Source organism: Triticum urartu, chromosome 2 (assembly GCF_003073215.2).
Source record: "Triticum urartu cultivar G1812 chromosome 2, Tu2.1, whole genome shotgun sequence".
Classification (NCBI taxonomy): Eukaryota; Viridiplantae; Streptophyta; class Magnoliopsida; order Poales; family Poaceae; genus Triticum; species Triticum urartu.
The window spans coordinates 10,850,978-10,871,628 of record NC_053023.1 but is presented as its reverse complement, the minus strand read 5'-3'; the positions used below and the strand labels follow the sequence as shown (position 1 = coordinate 10,871,628).

Genomic DNA, 20,651 nt, shown 5'->3' with positions numbered 1-20,651 from the left:
AGGGAGATGGCGGCGAGGCGGGGTCGAGTGAGACGGTGGCGGAGAGCGAGGGCAGGGGCTCCGACAAGGTCGATGTCGAGGGGGAGGAGGCACATGTTGGGGAACGTAGTAATTTCAAAAAAATTCCTACGGACACGCAAGATCATGGTGATGCATAGCAACGAGAGGGGAGAGTGTGATCTACGTACCCTTGTAGATCGACAATGGAAGCGTTAGCACAACGTGGTTGATGTAGTCGTACGTCTTCACGGCCCGACCGATCAAGCACCGAAACTACGGCACCTCCGAGTTCGAGCACACGTTCAGCTCGATGACGATCCCCGGACTCTGATCCAGCAAAGTGTCGAGGAAGAGTTCCGTCAGCACGACGGCGTGGTGACAATCTTGATGTACTACTATCGCAGGGCTTCGCCTAAGCACCGCTACAATATTATCGAGGACTATGGTGGAAGGGGGCACCGCACACGGCTAAGAATATGATCACGTGGATCAACTTGTGTATCTAGGGGTGCTCCTTGCCTCCGTATATAAAGGTTCAAAGGGGGGGTGCGGCTGGCTAGGAGAGGGCACGCTAGGAGGAGTCCTACTCCCTCTGGGAGTAGGATTCCCCCCCTTTCCTAGTTGGAATAGGATTCGGGAGGGGGGAAAGAGGAGAGAGAGAAGGAAGGGGGGCGCCGGCCCCCTCTCCTTGTCCTATTCGGACTAGGGGGGAGGAGCGCGCGGCCCAGACCTGGCCACCTCTCCTCTCTTCCACTAAATCCCACTAAGGCCCATATACCTCCCGGGGGGTTCCGGTAACCTCCCGGTACTCCGGTAAAATCCCGATTTCACCCGGAACACTTCCGATATCCAAATATAGGCTTTCAATATATCAATCTTTATGTCTCGACCATTTCGAGACTCCTCCTCATGTCCGTGATCACATCCGGGACTCCGAACAAACTTCGGTAAATCAAAATGCATAAACTCATAATATAACTGTCATCGAAACCTTAAGCGTGCGGACCCTACGGGTTCGAGAACAATGTAGACATGACCGAGACACGTCTCCGGTCAATAACCAATAGTGGAACCTGGATGCTCATATTGGCTCCTACATATTCTATGAAGATCTTTTATCGGTCAGACCGCATAACAACATACGTTGTTCCCTTTGTCATCCGTATGTTACTTGCCCGAGATTCGATCGTCGGTATCTCAATACCTAGTTCAATCTCGTTACCGGCAAGTCTCTTTACTCGTTCCGTAATACATCATCTCACAACTAACTCATTAGTTGCAATGCTTGCAAGGCTTATGTGATGTGCATTACCGAGAGGGCCCAGAGATACCTCTCCGACAATCGGAGTGACAAATCCTAATCTCGAAATACGCCAACCCAACATGTACCTTTGGAGACACCTGTAGAGCACCTTTATAATCACCCATTTACGTTGTGACGTTTGGTAGCACACAAAGTGTTCCTCCGGCAAACGGGAGTTGCATAATCTCATAGTCATAGGAACCTGTATAAGTCATGAAGAAAGCAATAGCAACATACTAAACGATCGGGTGCTAAGCTAATGGAATGGGTCATGTCAATCAGATCATTCACCTAATGATGTGATCCCGTTAATGAAATAACAACTCTTTGTCCATGGTTAGGAAATATAACCATCTTTGATTAACGAGCTAGTCTAGTAGAGGCATACTAGTGACACTCTGTTTGTCTATGTATTCACACATGTATTATGTTTCCGGTTAATACAATTCTAGCATGAATAATAAACATTTATCATGATATAAGGAAATAAATAATAACTTTATTATTGCCTGTAGGGCATATTTCCTTTAGTCTCCCACTTGCACTAGAGTCAATAATCTAGATTACACAGTAATGATTCTAACACCCATGTAGCCTTGGTGCTGATCATGTTTTGCTCATGGAAGAGGCTTAGTCAATGGGTCTGCTACATTCAGATCCGTATGTATCTTGCAAATCTCTATGTCTCCCACCTGGACTAGATCCCGGATGGAATTGAAGCGTCTCTTGATGTGCTTGGTTCTCTTGTGAAATCTGGATTCCTTTGCCAAGGCAATTGCACCAGTATTGTCACAAAAGATTTTCATTGGACCCGATGCACTAGGTATGACACCTAGATCGGATATGAACTCCTTCATCCAGACTCCTTCATTCGCTGCTTCCGAAGCGGCTATGTATTCCTCTTCACACGTAGATCCTGCCACGACGCTTTGTTTAGAACTGCACCAACTGACAGCTCCACCGTTTAATGTAAATACGTATCCGGTTTGCGATTTAGAATCGTACGGATCAGTGTCAAAGCTTGCATCGACGTAACCAGTTACGATTAGCTCTTTGTCACCTCCATAAACGAGAAACATATCCTTAGTCCTTTTCAGGTATTTCAGGATGTTCTTGACCGCTGTCCAGTGATCCACTCCTGGATTACTTTGGTACCTCCCTGCTAGACTTATAGCAAGGCACACATCAGGTCTGGTACACAGCATTGTATACATGATAGAGCCTATGGCTGAAGCATAGGGAACATCTTTCATTTTCTCTCTATCTTCTGCAGTGGTCGGGCATTGAGTCTGACTCAACTTCACACCTTGTAACACAGGCAAGAACCCTTTCTTTGCTTGATCCATTTTGAACTTCTTCAAAACTTTGTCAAGGTATGTGCTTTGTGAAAGTCCAATTAAGCGTCTTGATCTATCTCTATAGATCTTTATGCCTAATATGTAAGTAGCTTCACCGAGGTCTTTCATTGAAAAACTCTTATTCAAGTATCCCTTTATGCTATCCAGAAATTCTATATCATTTCCAATTAGTAATATGTCATCCACATATAATATCAGAAATGCTACAGAGCTCCCACTCACTTTCTTGTAAATACAGGCTTCTCAAAAAGTCTGTATAAAACCAAATGCTTTGATCACACTATCAAAGCGTTTATTCCAACTCCGAGAGGCTTGCACCAGTCCATAAATGGATCGCTGGAGCTTGCACACTTTGTTAGCTCCCTTTGAATCGACAAAACCTTCTGGTTGCATCATATACAACTCTTCTTCTAGAAATCCATTCAGGAATGCAGTTTTGACATCCATCTGCCAAATTTCATAATCATAAAATGCGGCAATTGCTAACATGATTCGGACAGACTTAAGCATCGCTACGGGTGAGAAGGTCTCATCGTAGTCAATCCCTTGAACTTGCCGAAAACCTTTTGCGACAAGTCGAGCTTTGTAGACAGTAATATTACCGTCAGCGTCAGTCTTCTTCTTGAAGATCCATTTATTCTCAATTGCTTGCCGATCATCGGGCAAGTCAACCAAAGTCCATACTTTGTTCTCATACATGGATCCCATCTTAGATTTCATGGCTTCAAGCCATTTTGCGGAATCTGGGCTCACCATCGCTTCTTCATAGTTCGTAGGTTCATCATGATCTAGTAGCATGACTTCCAGAACAGGATTACCGTACCACTCTGGCGCGGTCTCACTCTGGTTGATCTACGAGGTTCAGTAGTATCTTGTTCTGAAGTTTCATGATCATTATCATTAACTTCCTCACTAATTGGTGTAGGTGTCACAGAAACAGGTTTCTGTGATGTACTACTTTCCAATAAGGGAGTAGGTACAGTTACCTCGTCAAGTTCTACTTTCCTCCCACTCACATCTTTCGAGAGAAACTCCTTCTCTAGAAAGTTTTCGAATTTAGCAACAAAAGTCTTGCCTTCGGATCTGTGATAGAAGGTGTATCCAATAGTTTCGTTTGGATATCCTATGAAGACACATTTCTCCGATTTGGGTTCGAGCTTATCAGGTTGATGCTTTTTTACATAAGCATCGCAGCCCCAAACTTTCAGAAACGACAACTTTGGTTTCTTGCCAAACCACAGTTCATAAGGCGTCGTCTCAACGGATTTTGATGGTGCCCTATTTAACGTGAATGCAGCCGTCTCTAGAGCGTATCCCCAAAACGATAGCGGTAAATCAGTAAGAGACATCATAGATCGTACCATATCTAGTAAAGTACGATTAGGACGTTCGGACACACCATTACGCTGTGGTGTTCCGGGTGGCGTGAGTTGCGAAACTATTCCACATTGTTTCAAATGTACACCAAACTCGTAACTCAAATATTCTCCTCCACGATCAGATCGTAGGAATTTTATTTTCTTGTTACGATGATTTTCAACTTCACTCTGAAATTCTTTGAACTTTTCAAACGTTTCAGACTTGTGTTTCATTAAGTAGATATACCCATATCTGCTTAAGTCATCTGTGAAGGTGAGAAAATAACGATATCCGCCACGAGCCTCAACATCCATCGGACCACATACATCTGTATATATGATTTCTAACAAATCTGTTGCTCTCTCCATAGTACCGGAGAACGGTGTTTTTGTCATCTTACCCATAAGGCACGGTTCGCAAGTACCAAGTGATTCATAATCAAGTGGTTCCAAAAGCCCATCAGTATGGAGTTTCTTCATGCGTTTTATACTGATATGACCTAAACGGCAGTGCCACAAATAAGTTGCACTATCATTATCAACTCTGCATCTTTTGGTTTCAACACTATGAATATGTGTGTCACTACTATCGAGATTTAATAAAAATAGACCACTCTTTAAGGGTGCATGACCATAAAAGATATTACTCATGTAAATAGAACAACCATTATTCTCTGATTTAAATGAATAACCGTCTCGCATCAAACAAGATCCAAATATAATGTTCATGCTTAACGCTGGCACCAAATAACAATTATTTAGGTCTAATATTAATCCTGAAGGTAGATGTAGAGGTAGCGTGCCGACTGCGATCACATCGACTTTGGAACCATTTCCCACGCGCATCGTCACCTCGTCCTTAGCCAATCTTCGCTTAATCCGTAGTCCCTGTTTTGAGTTGCAAATATTAGCAATAGAACCAGTATCAAATACCCAGGTGCTACTGCGAGCATTAGTAAGGTACACATCAATAACATGTATATCACATATACCTTTGTTCACCTTGCCATCCTTCTTATCCGCCAAATACTTGAGGCAGTTCCGCTTCTAGTGACCAGTCTTCTTGCAGTAGAAGCACTCAGTTTCAGGCTTAGGTCCAGGTTTGGGTTTCTTCTCTTGAGCAGCAACTTGCTTGCTGTTCTTTTTGAAGTTCCCCTTCTTCTTCCCTTTGCCCTTTTTCTTGAAACTAGTGGTCTTGTTGACCATCAACACTTGATGCTCCTTCTTGATTTCTACCTCCGGAGCTTTCAGCATTGCGAAGAGCTCGGGAATAGTCTTATTCATCCCTTGCATATTATAGTTCATCACGAAGCTCTTGTATCTTGGTGGCAGTGATTGGAGAATTCTGTCAATGACGCAATCATCTGGAAGATTAACTCCCAATTGAATCAAGTGATTATTATACCCAGACATTTTGAGTATATGCTCACTAACAGAACTGTTCTCCTCCATCTTGCAGCTATAGAACTTATTGGAGACTTCATATCTCTCAATCCGGGCATTTTCTTGAAATATTAACTTCAACTCCTGGAACATCTCATATGCTCGATGACGTTCAAAACGTCGTTTGAAGTCCCGATTCTAAGCCGTAAAGCATGGCACACTGAACTATCGAGTAGTCATCAGCTTTGCTCTGCCAGACGTTCATATCATCTGGTGTTGCTCCAGCAGCAGGCCTGGCACCCAGCGGTGCTTCCAGGACGTAATTCTTCTGTGCAGCAATGAGGATAATCCTCAAGTTACGGACCCAGTCCGTGTAATTGCTACCATCATCTTTCAACTTTGCTTTCTCAAGGAACGCATTAAAATTCAACGGAACAACAGCACAGGCCATCTATCTAGAATCATACAAAAACAAGAAATATACTATCAGGTACTAAGTTCATGATAAATTTAGGTTCAATTAATCATATTACTTAAGAACTCCCACTTAGATAGACATCCCTCTAATCCTCTAAGTGATTACGTGATCCAAATCAACTAAACCATGTCCGATCATCACGTGAGATGGAGTAGTTTCATTGGTGAACATCATTATGTTGATCATATCTACTATATGATTCACGCTCGACCTTTCGGTCTCCGTGTTCCGAGACCATATCTGTATATGCTTGGCTCGTCAAGTATAACCTGAGTATTCCGCGCGTGCAACTGTTTTGCACCCGTTGTATTTGAACGTAGAGCCTATCACACCCGATCATCACGTGGTGTCTCAGCACGAAGAACTTTCGCAACGGTGCATACTCAGGGAGAACACTTCTTGATAATTAGTGAGAGATCATCTTATAATGCTACCGTCAATCAAAGCAAGATAAGATGCATAAAAGATAAACATCACATGCAATCAATATAAGTGATATGATATGGCCATCATCATCTTGTGCTTGTGATCTCCATCTTCGAAGCACCGTCGTGATCACCATCATTACCGGCGCGACACCTTGATCTCCATCGTAGCATCGTTGTCGTCTCGCCAATCTTATGCTTCCATGACTATCGCTACCGCTTAGTGATAAAGTAAAGCATTACAGCGCGATTGCATTGCATACAATAAAGCGACAACCATATGGCTCCTGCCAGTTGCCGATAACTCGGTTACAAAACATGATCATCTCATAAGATAAAATTTAGCATCATATCTTGACCATATCACATCACAACATGCCCTGCAAAAACAAGTTAGACGTCCTCTACTTTGTTGTTGCAAGTTTTACGTGGCTGCTACGGGCTTAAGCAAGAACCAATCTTACCTACGCATGAAAACCAAAACGATAGTTTGTCAAGTTGGTGCTATTTTAACCTTTGCAAGGACCGGGCGTAGCCACACTTGGTTCAACTAAAGTTGGAGAAACTGTCACCCGCTAGCCACCTTTGTGCAAAGCACGTCGGGAGAACCGGTCTCGCGTAAGCGTACGCGTAATGTCGGTCCGGGCCGCTTCGTACAACAATACCGCCAAACCAAAGTATGACATGCTGGTAAGCAGTATGACTTATATCGCCCACAAGTCACTTGTGTTCTACTCGTGCATATAACATCAACACATAAAACCTAGGCTCGGATGCCACTGTTGGGGAACGTAGTAATTTCAAAAAATTCCTACGGACACACAAGATCATGGTGATGCATAGCAACGAGAAGGGAGAGTGTGATCTACGTACCCTTGTAGATCGACAACGGAAGCGTTAGCACAACGTGGTTGATGTAGTCGTACGTCTTCACGGCCCGACCGATCAAGCACCGAAACTACGGCACCTCCGAGTTCGAGCACACGTTCAGCTCGATGACGATCCCCGGACTCTGATCCAGCAAAGTGTCGAGGAAGAGTTCCGTCAGCACGACGGCGTGGTGACAATCTTGATGTACTATTGTCGCAGGGCTTCGCCTAAGCACCGCTACAATATTATCGAGGACTATGGTGGAAGGGGGCACCGCACACGGCTAAGAATATGATCACATGGATCAACTTGTGTCTCTAGGGGTGCTCCCTGCCTCCGTATATAAAGGTTCAAAGGGGGGTGCGGCTGGCCAGGAGAGGGCGCGCCAGGAGGAGTCCTACTTCCTCTCGGAGTAGGATTCCCCTCCTTTCCTAGTTGGAATAGGATTCGGGAGGGGGGAAAGAGGAGAGAGAGAAGGAAGGGGGGCGCCGGCCCCCACTCCTTGTCCTATTCGGACTAGGGGGGAGGGGCGCGCGGCCCAGCCCTGGCCACCTCTCCTCTCTTCCACTAAAGCCCAGTAAGGCCCATATACCTCCCGGGGGGTTCCGGTAACCTCCCGGTACTCCGGTAAAATCCCGATTTCACCCGGAACACTTCCGATATCCAAATATAGGCTTCCAATATATCAATCTTTATGTCTCGACCATTTCGGGACTCCTCGTCATGTCCGTGATCACATCCGGGACTCTAAACAAACTTCGGTACATCAAAATGCATAAACTCATAATATAACTATCATCGAAACCTTAAGCGTGCAGACCCTACGGGTTCGAGAACAATGTAGACATGACCGAGACACGTCTCCGGTCAATAACCAATAGCGGAACCTAGATGCTCATATTGGCTCCTACATATTCTACGAAGATCTTTTATCGGTCAGACCGCATAACAACATACGTTGTTCCCTTTGTCATCGGTATGTTACTTGCCCGAGATTCGATCGTCGGTATCTCAATACCTAGTTCAATCTCGTTACCGGCAAGTCTCTTTACTCATTCCGTAATACATCATCTCACAACTAACTCATTAGTTGCAATGCTTGCAAGGCTTATGTGATGTGCATTACCGAGAGGGCCCAGAGATACCTCTCCGATAATCGGAGTGACAAATCCTAATCTCGAAATACGCCAACCCAACAAGTACCTTCGGAGACACCTTTAGAGCACCTTTATAATCACCCAGTTACGTTGTGACGTTTGGTAGCACACAAAGTGTTCCTCCGACAAACGGGAGTTGCATAATCTCATAGTCATAGGAACATGTATAAGTCATGAAGAAAGCAATAGCAACATACTAAACGATCGGGTGCTAAGCTAATGGAATGGGTCATGTCAATCAGATCATTCACCTAATGATGTGATCCCGTTAATCAAATAACAACTCTTTGTCCATGGTTAGGAAACATAACCATCTTTGATTAACGAGCTAGTCAAGTAGAGGCATACTAGTGACACTCTGTTTGTCTATGTATTCACACATGTATTATGTTTCCGGTTAACACAATTCTAGCATGAATAATAAACATTTATCATGATATAAGGAAATAAATAATAACTTTATTATTGCCTCTAGGGCATATTTCCTTCAGCACAGGCGCACAACGACATCGAGGGCAGACTCCGACGGAGTGCGAGGGCAGGGGCTCCGACGAGGGCGAGGGTAGGGGCTACAGCGGAGGCGACGAGGGGAGATGAGAGAGTGTGGAATTGGGGGAGAAAGCAGAGGAGGGAAGCCCGCGTGGGGGTTATGTCAAAATAGCTTTAGCAGTAGCGTGGGAAAAGAAAACGCGCTGCTGCTAAAATCCGTAGCAGTAGCGCTGTCCTCACAAACTCGCTACTGCTGAGCTAGGCCCGTCCTGTGGACAAGTTCAAACTTAGGAGTAGCGCCCTACCCTAAAAGCGCGCTACTACTAATTTGATAGCAGTAGTACTGTTTGTAGAAAGGCGCTACTACTATACCTAGCATGTCGGCAACGGTGTGGCAATTATAGTAGTAGCGTGTTTTATTCCTGCCGCACTACTGCTATGTGGATAGCTGTAGCGCCCTTTCTGACGACGCGCTACTACTAAGTAGCAGTAGCGCCTCATTTTAACATGCGCTACTGGTAAGATTCTGTGTATAAGGTTTTCCCTAGTAGTGGGGGCATGGAGCGAGAGGTTGAAGAAGGTGGCTTCTTTGAAGCCGGAAACTTCCTCCGCTTTACGCCCGCGACCTTGCTGACCTTCTCCGCCGCCGGCCGGGATCGCGCTGCCGCGCCCGGAGCGTGGGCCATCGTGGCAGGGGCAGCCTGATTCCCGCCCTGCACGACCACGTTGCCCTGTCGCTTGCGGGCAGGTGCGACGTGGGCTTGGGAGACGGCGGTGTGGCCAACATGGCCGTCGACGGCATCCGCCCAAGGGGAAGGGGCGTCCGCGACCTCGACGGTGACGGGGGGACAGCATGGGGTCGTCCATGGTGGGGAGGGACGACGGGGGAGGAGCAGCCGGGGCTTGGGGGGGGGGGGGGGCAATGGTGGCGGAGGGTGCGGGGAGCGGGAAAGGGCGCGCGAAAATGTCCCTCCTGCCAAATATCGCACGGGATAGGGGTTGAGCTCGGGTCGGCCTCCCAGCCCGTGAAGATAGAGGTTGGGAGAGAAGATTTGCCGCGCCCCGCAAAAATGTTTGCCGGCCGGCGGGATGCGGGGTCTGATCATGCAGATTTTCTAGCCCCAACCCGCAATTTGGCGGTTATTTTGCGGGCCGGGACGTTTTGCAGAATCTGCTAGAGTTGCTCTTACATTGTCATCTAGGCCCGAGTACAACCAAACCGCGGGGTACTACATTCGTATGCAGCAAGCGCATCGCTCGCTTTATTCTGTGAACGACTAATATGCGGAAAAGAAATATCCCTTTGAATCTCATCAACAACCACCATGTATTCTGAGCAATCCATTTTCGACAAATCATGGATTTTATTTGCTCAAAAAGAAGCATGAGGATACAAACTCAAATAGCACACACCCGGCCTCTGCATAGTTAAGATGCACACAGCTAATACCAATGCATACACACGGAAAACACGCCGGCAAATAGCTAAGTCATATAAGATCAAAGCTATGCGTAGGCGAGGAAAAAAGAAAATCCAAGGCGACCATATCCTTAATTGACAAACTACAACAATGACCATATCAGTACCAACCATCTAATGGCATCACCCAGACGACGAGATTCTTCAACAACAACACCTTCAAGAAGGAAGCAACGCTCAAGCGTCGCCGTCGCCGGATCCAACCACCAAGGCCAGAATCTTGGTTTTCACCCTGAAGAATCAATCAGAACATATCCGACAAATGCCTTCAACAAGGTAAGGATGTAAAATATCGTCATTGCCAGGTATAACCAGCTCGGGTCAGACCTAGGATTTCACCCCGTAGCTCGCGACTGGATACTCGAGTACCACCACCAACGAAATCACTAAGTGTTGTCACCACCACTTTTCCACAATCCTAGCAGCACATGTGATGCCTGTCTCTGCCACGCATCCATCCCTCTACGTCAAGTCATTGTCCACAATTTGCAGGTTACAGCCAAGTCCGTGAGCCACAGCTTCGTCGCTTGGGTGCCGCATGCGTGGAAGTTGACTACCTTGCCGCCGCAGTCCACCTCCTAGAGAGCCCGACGCACGGCCCATACCATGCCATGAGCACCAACGGCCAAAGCAGTCCTTGTTGTGCAGCCCTGGACCATTGGTGGGAAGGACGCACCGATAATATCCGTCGCTGCCACCAGGGGACACTGCACACAAGGATCCCGTGATGGTCAGTGGATGGCTTGGTGTGGAAGGGCATGAGCACTTGTCGATCCGGTTTTTTCGGACATGGCCAAAGCTATTAGCTGCAGTTGAACCTCGCCAGCAAGCCTCCAGTCGATAGAGGACCAGATCGGGCCAGTCAACCAAGCAACATGCTCCACACCCGTGATAGAAACCATCGTTGGGTAGCCAGCCTAGGGAGCACCAGATCTGGGCGGAGGACTCGCCCTAGCAGCCGCCCAAGCCCGTAGTCTTCACCGAGCGCAGTCGGCGTGCCTAGCGGGCAAGCTACACTCAGCCATGTCGATGCATATCCAGCAAGCCAGGAACTCGAGAGTCAAGCCAGACACACACCAGAGGCATGATGTCCACCTCCTAGCACCAGCTGACAAAACGCCACGCCGCCTTCACCGGAGCCCGCCGAGCTTCGCTAGCCGACGCCTCTGGCGGCGACGAGATGAGGGGAGGGCGTGGAGGACGACCGACGGCATGAGGGATTTGCCCCCGGAGTCACGAGGAAGAGCGACACGATGGCTGTGCCTGACCATGATAGGCTTGTTTCATACTCCCTTCATCCTTAAAAGAGTGTACTTTCAACTTTGTTGAAAAGTCAAACTTTTTTATATTTGACCGTATTCATACAATAGTAGACCAACATTTATGCCATCAAATTAGTAGCATTAGATTTATGATAAAATATATTTTCGTCATATACCTATTTGGTTTCACAAGCATTCATATATTTTTACACAAACTCGGTCAAACTTTGAGATAGTTTGACCCTTTAACAAAGTTGGAAGTACAATCTTTTAAGAACGGATGAAATATGAGAGAACAACGCGCTAGCAGGTCAACCGGGGTCTCTTGGCATCTCATCAACGTGTATGGTCCTCAGGCTCAAGTGGACAAGATTGCATTCCTTGCTGAACTGCAATTGATGTGCCTGAACTCGGCTGATGCACTTGTTATTCTGGGTGATTTTAATTTGATTGCTTCTGTTGCTGATAAGAACAATAGCAACATCCATAGGGGATTGCTCAATGCCTTTAGAAACTTCATTAATGTGCTTGAGCTAAAGGATATGTATCTTCATGGTTGTAGGTATACTTGGAGTAATGAGCAGTTCAATACTACTTTGGTCAAATTGGACATGGTTCTTTACAATCAGCAATGGAACTCTGCTTTCCCCAGTGCTATACTCCAATGTTTATCCTCTGCTGCCTCAGACCACTGCCCTTTGCTACTCACTTGCAATTCTGACATGAAGCCCCAGAGACGTTTCAGGTATCAGAATGTTTGGACCAAGCTCGATGGTTTTACGGAGACTGTTAATTCTGCTTGGGATAATGTTGTGTCATCCACTGACCCCTTTCAAAACTTGCACAACAAGCTCACCCTTACTGCTAAGAAGCTCAATTCATGGTCCTCCTCTATCTTCTCGGATATAAAGCTCAGAACGCTCATTATTAACGAGATAATATATTAGTTGGATGTTGCTAGAGATTCCAGAACCCTCTGCTGGGAAGAGCACACTTTCAGGGGAAAGTTGAAGATGATGCTACTTGGGCTGGCCGCTCTGGACAGGTGTATTTGGGGGCAGAAATCTAGGTATTTAGGGTTAAGAGAAGGTGATTGCAACACCCAGTTTTTTTCGCATGAAAGCAACATCCAGAAGGAGGAAGAATATTATCCCTAGTCTGTACGTTGATGGTGTTGACATTGCTAACTAAGAAGGAGGAATGTATCTGGTCTCATTTCAACAGTCTGCTTGGTACCTACAAACCGAGATCTACTGCCTTGAACTTCAATGCTCTAGATTTTCAGCCTTGCGACCTTTCTCACCTGGACAACAACTTTAGTGAGAAGGAAATAAAGAGTGCTATTCTTGATCTTCACCCAGAAAAAGCGCGAGGCCTAATGGATTTACTGGGTACTTGTTTCGAAGTTGCTAGGACACCGTGAAGCCGGATCTATTGGCCGCTTTCTCTCACTTCCAGAACCTTAACTCGCAAAAATTGTTCCTTCTTAACAGTGCCATCATCACTCTATTGCCCAAGCATGCTGTTGCTAGCAGACTACAAGACTTTAGGCCTATAAGCCTTATACATTTCTTTGCCAAGCTTGTTGCCAAGATTCTTGCGACTAGGTTGCAACCTTAGATGGATAAGCTTGTTTCCCAATGCCAAAATGCTTTCATAAAGGGTCGAAGCATTCATGACAACTTCGAGTATGTGCAATCCATGGCAAAGGTGCTCAGACAAAAAAACTTCCATCGATTATGTTCAAGTTGGATCTGGCCAAGGCTTTCGATTATATGTCTTTGAAGTTCCTTCTCAGCCTACTGGAATTTAGAGGATTTGGGCCAAAGTGGAGGGAGTGGATTTCTGCTCTTTTCCTTACCTCCTCCACCAAGGTCTTGGTTAATCCGGCGCTTTTTTTTTGGAAAAGGGGTGACTCCCCGGCCTCTGCATTAGAAAGATGCATACTGCCCTCTTATTAGCCAAAAAGTAGTGTCCACATGATTCCAAAGGTCTCAAAAATCAAAGCACAAACAGCTCACACAGAGCCAAAAAGGGGCTAGAAACACCAACTAGCCTAGAAAAGACGCCACAACCGGCTGGCTAAAAATAGATAGGAGATCAAGCTATCCTATTACATGACCGCCATCCAAACCGGTTGAAAATATCCCGAGCTACCATCTCCCATTGGAAAGACCCAGTAACCAAATGCTCCCTGGCCTCCGTCTGGGTGAGTAGCGACCACGAACGGATCAGTGCCGTAGTTCGGAATATGACCTGCAAAAAATGTATACATGATATTCTGTTAAAAACCAAATCATTTCTGCAAGTCCAGATAGTCCACAGTAAAGCACAAACTCCAACCCGAATATGTCTCGCTAAGTTAGGCTCAATCCCATTAAGCCATGTCCCAAATAACGCATAAACAGAATTCGGTGGAGTGATACTAAAAGCAATGTGGATCGTCTGCCAAAGTACCTTGGCTAACGGGCAATCAAAAAAGAGATGTTTGATAGTCTCATCCCGATCACAGAAACTACACCTAGTAGGTCATGTCCAATTACGCTTCAAGAGATTGTCCTTCGTTAAAATAACTTGTTTATGGACAAACCACATAAACACTTTTATTTTCAAAGGAATTTTGACATCCCAAACATGCTTGGACGTAGGAATGGAGTGTGAGTTAATAACATCAATATACATTGATTTAACCGTGAATACTCTAGATTTAGTCGGTTTCCAGCGTAATTCATCGGGTTGTTGTGTAAGCTGGACTTCCATCAGTCTCCTAACTAGATGGAGCCATTGTTCCCAACGGTTGCCCGCTAGCGTACGTCTGAACTGAATATTAAGGGGGATCGATTGAAAGACCGATGCAACGAACACCTCACGTCGTTGCACAATACGGTATAACGACGGATATTGGATGGCCAATGGTGTCTCGCCGAGCCAAGTATCCTCCCAGAAACGTGTACTCGTGCCGTTTCCAATAACAAACTTCGTCCTATTAAACAAAGACTGTTTGACTTTCATCAAGCCATTCCAGAAAGGCGAATCGGTCGGCCTAACAGTGACCTGGAACAAAGTTTTTGTCTGGAGGTACTTGTTGCGAAGGATTTGAGCCCACATAGCGTCATTCTCCAATGAGAGCTTCCACAGCCACTTGCTAAGAAGGCATTTATTCTTAACTTCTAGATTCTCAATACCTAGACCTCCTTGGTGTTTCGGTCTACAGATGATGTCCCATTTAGCAAGCCGATATTTTCTTTTAAGCTCATCACCCTGCCAAAAGAAGCGCGATCTATAGAAGTCCAGTCTCTTCCTAACCCCAACTGGGACCTCAAAGAACGATAGGAGAAACATTGGCATACTCGTGAGCACCGAGTTAATCAGGATTAATCGGCCTCCGTATGACATGAGCTTAGCCTGTCCAAGAGCTCATTTTTTTCTCAAACCGATCCTCGATGCACTTCCACTCTCTGTTAGTCAGCCTACGATGGTGGATTGGAATCCCCAGATAAGAGAAGGGTAACTCGCCCAACTCACACCCAAACAATTGTCGATAAGCCTCCTGTTCATCTTTGGCCCTACCAAAGCAGAACAGCTCGCTCTTATGAAAGTTAATCTTTAACCCGGTCAATTGTTCAAATAGGCATAGCACCAGCTTCATATTTCTCGCCTTGGCCAGGTCATGCTCCATAAAGATGATTGTATCATCAGCGTACTGAAGAATTGATACTCCTCCATCAATTAGATGAGGTACCAATCCCCCTACTTGACCATTTTCCTTAGCCCTTCCTATCAAAATTGCTAACATGTCCACCACAATGTTGAACAAGATAGGGGACATCGGATCTCCTTGTCTTAGGCCTTTATGTGTCTGGAAGTAATGACCTATGTCATCATTAACTTTAATTCCCACACTACCTCTTTGCGTAAATGATTCAACTTGTCGGCGCCAGGCTTCGTCAAAACCTTTCATACGCAATGACTGTTGGAGGAATGGCCATTTGACCTTATCGTACGCTTTCTCGAAATCCACCTTAAAAATTACTCCATCTAATTTTTTGGAATGGATTTCATGGAGTGTTTCATGCAGGACGACCACCCCTTCAAGGATGTTTCTGTCCGGCATGAAAGCAGTTTGAGACTGCTGCACCACAGAATGCGCAATCTGTGTGAGTCTGTTTGTCCCGACCTTGGTGAAAATTTTGAAACTAATATTAAGGAGACAAATCGGCCGGAATTGCTCAATCCTCACCGCGTCCGATTCGGCGCTTACCGATCAGATTCTGCATCGCAAGGGACTTAGACAAGGGGACCCCTATCCCCCCCTCTTTTTGTCTTGGTGGTTGATTGTCTTGGTAGATTGATGGATACAGCACAAGCTCATGGTGTCCTAGCCCCGCTTGGTACACAGACTATTAGACACCGGGCTTCCATTTATGCCGATGATGTGATTATCTTCAGCAAACCACTGCTCTCTGAGATTAATGCCATCTCTCAAATTCTGGACCTCTTTGGCAATGCCACTGGTCTAAAGACTAATATGGTCAAGAGCAAAATCATTCCCATCCAGTGCGAGCACATCGACCTCTCGGACATTCAGACTGCGCTGGGATGTCAGCTTGGTAGTTTTCCTTGTACTTACCTTGGGACGCCACTGTCTGATAGGAGGCTCAAATGGCAAGATCTGCAGCTTCTCATTGAAAAAAGTATGAAGAAAATCGCTGGGTGGAAGGCTCGATGGATTTCTACTCGTGGGCGTGTCACCCTTGTAGGATTTGTGCTCTCCACCATGCCCATCTTCCAGTTGCTGGCAGTGGAACAACCCAAATGGGTTTTCATGCAGACTGATAAATTGCGAAGGGCTTTCTTATGGGCTGGTTCAGACTCAGTCAGTGGAGGTAAATGTTTAGTGCAGTGGTCTCTGGTTTGCTCTCCCCTGAAGCTTGGTGGTCTGGGAATTCATGACTTATACAGACAAAGCAAGGCTTTGAAGGTCAGATGGCTTTGGCAGAATGCTTCCTGTCTTGACAAACCTTGGCATGGGCTACCCCTACCTATTGACAAGGAGATCAAGAATCTTTTCTGTGCATCTACGTCCTGGGAGATCGGCAGCGGCACTGGCATATCTTTTTGGCATGATCACTTGCTTGAAGGGATCGCCCCTTCATTGGCTTACCCCAAACTTTTCAATCATAGTAAAAGGAGGAACATCACTCTTTCTCAGGGTATAAACAACAGATTTTGGGTCAGATTGATTAAGCCAAACCCATGCGTGAAAGTGATTGCTGAGTATTTGGACTTTTGGCAACATGCTGACCAGGTGGTGCTCTCCCAAGCCGATGACAAAATCATTTGGAAATGGACCTTCAACAAGATTCACTCTGCTAATTCTGCATACCATTGTCAGTTCATTGGCCGGATTTACACCCCTCTCTCACAACTTATTTAGAAGATCAAGATACCACAAAAGGTGAAGTTCTTTGTGTGGCTCGCCATTCAAGGTAAATGCCTAACTGCGGATAACCTCGCAAAAAGAAATTGGCCACACAACCCTGTGTGTTCACTGTGCTGCATTGGTTTGGAGTCTGCTATTCACTTTTTTGGAACTTGCCCGTTCACTGCTGCTGTATGGGGTTTCTTTCTGACCAAATTCAGATATCGATTTGACATCAGACCAAGCTATGATACTAACTCTTCGATCCACTGGTGGCTTCACACTCTGGACAATATTCCTTTGCATCGACAGAAAGAATTCTCATCTCTTTGCATGATTATCTGGTGGCAGGTTTGGAAAGAAAGAAATAACATAATTTTCAATGGCAAAGACACCGACTTCATGGGAACCTGTAATGTGATAACTGACGAGTTGCACACTTGGTTTCGGGCTGGTGTCAAAGGCGTACAGTGGCTGGCACAGTAGCTTAGTTTTTCAATTTTTTTCTTTCCTCCTTCCTTTTTTTTTCTACATATGTAGGTCTCACGATCGAGTCGGTACGACCCGGTAGTATAGGATTTTTTTTCCTAACCTAACAAGCCAGGTGGAGAGTTAGGATTGGATAATAGAGGAGGAAGAGCCCCACCCCCTGACATTCAGGGTAGGAGAGCTAGTTAAGGAATTTTACGTAGGAGTTTAAGTAGTCTTTCGTAGATGTAGGACTTTAGTGCAAAATGAGGACTTCATTGGCATCCAATATGTTTTGTCCTGCGAATCTGAGATAAAGTAGAATGCTCGGCAGCTGTTGTCGACTTTTACGGTAGTGGCGCATCGGCACATTGACATCGGCGTCCCTATTCAGCACGTACGACCTGTCTGGTGTGTGCCATTCTTCTACCTTTGCGCTTTGCACTTTGCTCCAGCTCCGGTCCTCAAATCCTTGAGCATGTACGTATAAGAGAGGCCCGCGTGGCCGGCGTCTGGCGTGGGAAGGCGGTCATGGCGCCTGCCGAGGACGACCAGCAGCCGCTGCACATGCTCTTCTTCCCCTACCTCATCCCCGGCCACCTCATCCCGATGGCCGACATCGCCGCGCTCTTCGCGGCCCGCGGCGTCCGGTGCACCATCCTCACCACCCCCGTGCAAGCTTCCATCATCCGCTCCATCGTCGACCTCTCTTCCCCACCAATCGACATCGCCGTCGTGCCTTTCCCTGAAGTCGGCCTCTCGCCGGCCGCCCAGAGCGGCTCCCGCGGTGACCATGGCAAGCTCCAGCAGGCGGCGCGGCTGCTCCGGGAGCCCTTCCGGCAGTTCCTCGCCGACCACCGCGCCGGCCTCGACGCGGTGGTCTCCGATAGCTTCTTCCCCTGGTCGCTGGACGTCGCGGCCGAGTATGGCGTCCCTCGGCTCGCGTTCCTCGGCACCAGCATGTTCGCCCGGTGCTGCGCCGAAAGCTTGCTGCGCGACCACAACCCCGACGACGACGACGACGGCGAGGGTGATCCTGACGCAGTCTTCTCCGTGCCCGGGCTGCCGCACCGCGTGGAGCTGAGGCGGAGCCAGATCATGAGGAACCCCGACCAGTTGGCGTTCGTCAAGGGCATCTACGCCGCGGACCAGAAAAGCTACGGCGAGCTGGTCAACAGCTTCCACGAGCTCGAGCCGGACTACGTGGAGCACTACCGCAAGACGCTCCGACGCCGCGCGTGGCTCATCGGGCCGGTCGCGCTCGCCAGCGGCAGCAAAGAGGTGGCGTCCAGAGGCACCGACGCGCTCTCGCCGGACGCTGACGGCTGCACCCCCTGGCTCGACACCAAGCCGGCCGGATCGGTAGTGTTCGTCGCCTTCGGCACGCTAGGCAGCTTCTCGCCGGAGCAGCTTCGGGAGCTCGCCCGCGGCCTCGACCTCTCCGGCAAGAACTTCGTGTGGGTCATCTCCGATGCCGACGCAGCATCGTCGGACATATGGATGCCGGAAGGCTTCCCAACGGCTTCGCGTGGTTACATCATCCGCGTCTGGGCGCCACAGGTACTCATCTTAAACCACCCAGCCGTCGGCTGCTTCCTGACGCACTGCGGGTGGAACTCAACGCTGGAGGCGGTGAGCGCCGGTGTGCCGATGGTGACGTGGCCGCGCCATGCCGACCAGTTCTTCAACGAGAAGCTGGTCGTGGGCGAGCTCCGGGTCGGCGTCAGCGTCGGCGCCAAGGACTACGGGTCGTCCGCGGAGACCCATCGGGTGATCGGCGTCGAGGTGATCGCCGGCGTCGTCAGAACATTGATGGAGGTCCAAGGCGACGCGATGCGAAGCAGGGCGAGGGACCTCGGCCTAAAAGCGAGGAGCGCAGTGGAGAAGGGTGGATCGTCGTACGGTGATGCTGGGCAGCTGGTGGATGAGCTCATGGCCCGCCGGGGTCGGTAACCGGGTGTTGGACGGTGATTCGATGGTGACGGCTCGTTACTTTTGAGCTTGCCGCACCATAGAAATCTTACTTTCAATAGACAATGCAACGTTGGAACGCACCAAGAATAGCAAATTGACGTACTCTCCCATGCTGAAAACGAAATGCCAAGTTTTTTTTTCTTTTCAAGAAGAAAAGATTGTGTTTCTGCATTGGGCAATTTAGCATGATACGAAATACTGTTTTGAGTCAATTACACCACTGGTGCTAAAACTTAGTACGAAAAGTCAGTTTAGTGCTAAAACTTGGGCATACATTGAACTGGTGTCACAACTTGGTTTTGATGTGCACATATGATGCAAATCACGTTTGTATACTACACGGTGCTGACTTGCGCGCCAACGTGGCATGGGACCTGCTGTCGGCCATCAAAAGATATAATTTATGAGGACCAATCTTTCACCCAAAATAGCAGATTACCTTCCAACTGCTTAACCTTTTTTGTAGTCTCTCCTTGACGTGTTTACATTAAGCATTTGTGAGTCTCCGATAATGTATCGATACTCCCAAATATCTGATAGGAAACTGGCCTAACCCCTAGTCAAACAATCCGCGTACAGGTGGGCCTTGTCTTGAGCCTCACAAACAAAATCACTTTTATAGAATTTTATCTTAAGACCCCAGAGATACACAAATGCTGACAAAGTTAATTTCAGATTCCTCGCTTTCTCTAGATCATGATCCATAAAGTGAATCGTATCGTTGGCATAGGACAGAAAGTCCACCATCAACTAGATGATTAACGACCTTGCCAATTTGGCCACTAACCTTTACACGCTCAATCATGACAGCTAACATATCAGTCACTATAATAAATATCATGGGCGATAATGAGTCACCTTGTCTCAATCCTTTCTTCATTTGGAAGTAGCGGCCAACGTCATCATTGACTTTAATGGCCACAATCCCACCAGAAACGAAGCTATGAATTAGAGAACGCCACTTTGTAGAGAACCGTTTCATGCTGACACTAGTAGAAAAGGGGGCAAAGGTTCAGGCCGGGTAAGTCCATTAGTCCCGGTTCAGTCTAGAACCGGGACCAATGGGTGCATTGGACCTGGTTCGTGAGCCTAGGGGGCCGCCCGAGCCACGTGGGCCATTGGTCCCGGTTCGTCTGGACCTTTTGGTCCCGGTTGGTGGGACGAACCGGGACCAATGGGCCTAGCTCCTGGCCCACCATCATTGGTCCCGGTTGGTGGTTTGAA

The 20,651-nt window shown here is 47.3% G+C and overlaps 1 protein-coding gene across 1 annotated transcript; it reads left to right on the top strand.

Moving 5' to 3' along the window:
- Positions 1–17,753: 17,753 nt before the first annotated feature.
- Positions 17,754–19,702, top strand: LOC125535075 (UDP-glucose flavonoid 3-O-glucosyltransferase 7-like). Its single transcript, XM_048698131.1, has one exon. It carries the CDS (start codon positions 17,985–17,987, stop codon positions 19,404–19,406), a length of 1,422 nt encoding a protein of 473 aa, XP_048554088.1. The 5' UTR covers positions 17,754–17,984; the 3' UTR covers positions 19,407–19,702.
- The last annotated feature ends 949 nt before the right edge of the window (positions 19,703–20,651 follow it).

Bases quoted from the DNA above. Each gene is read 5' to 3' on its own strand.
- LOC125535075 (XM_048698131.1), top strand. From the start codon at position 17,985: ATGGCGCCTGCCGAGGACGACCAGCAGCCGCTGCACATGCTCTTCTTC.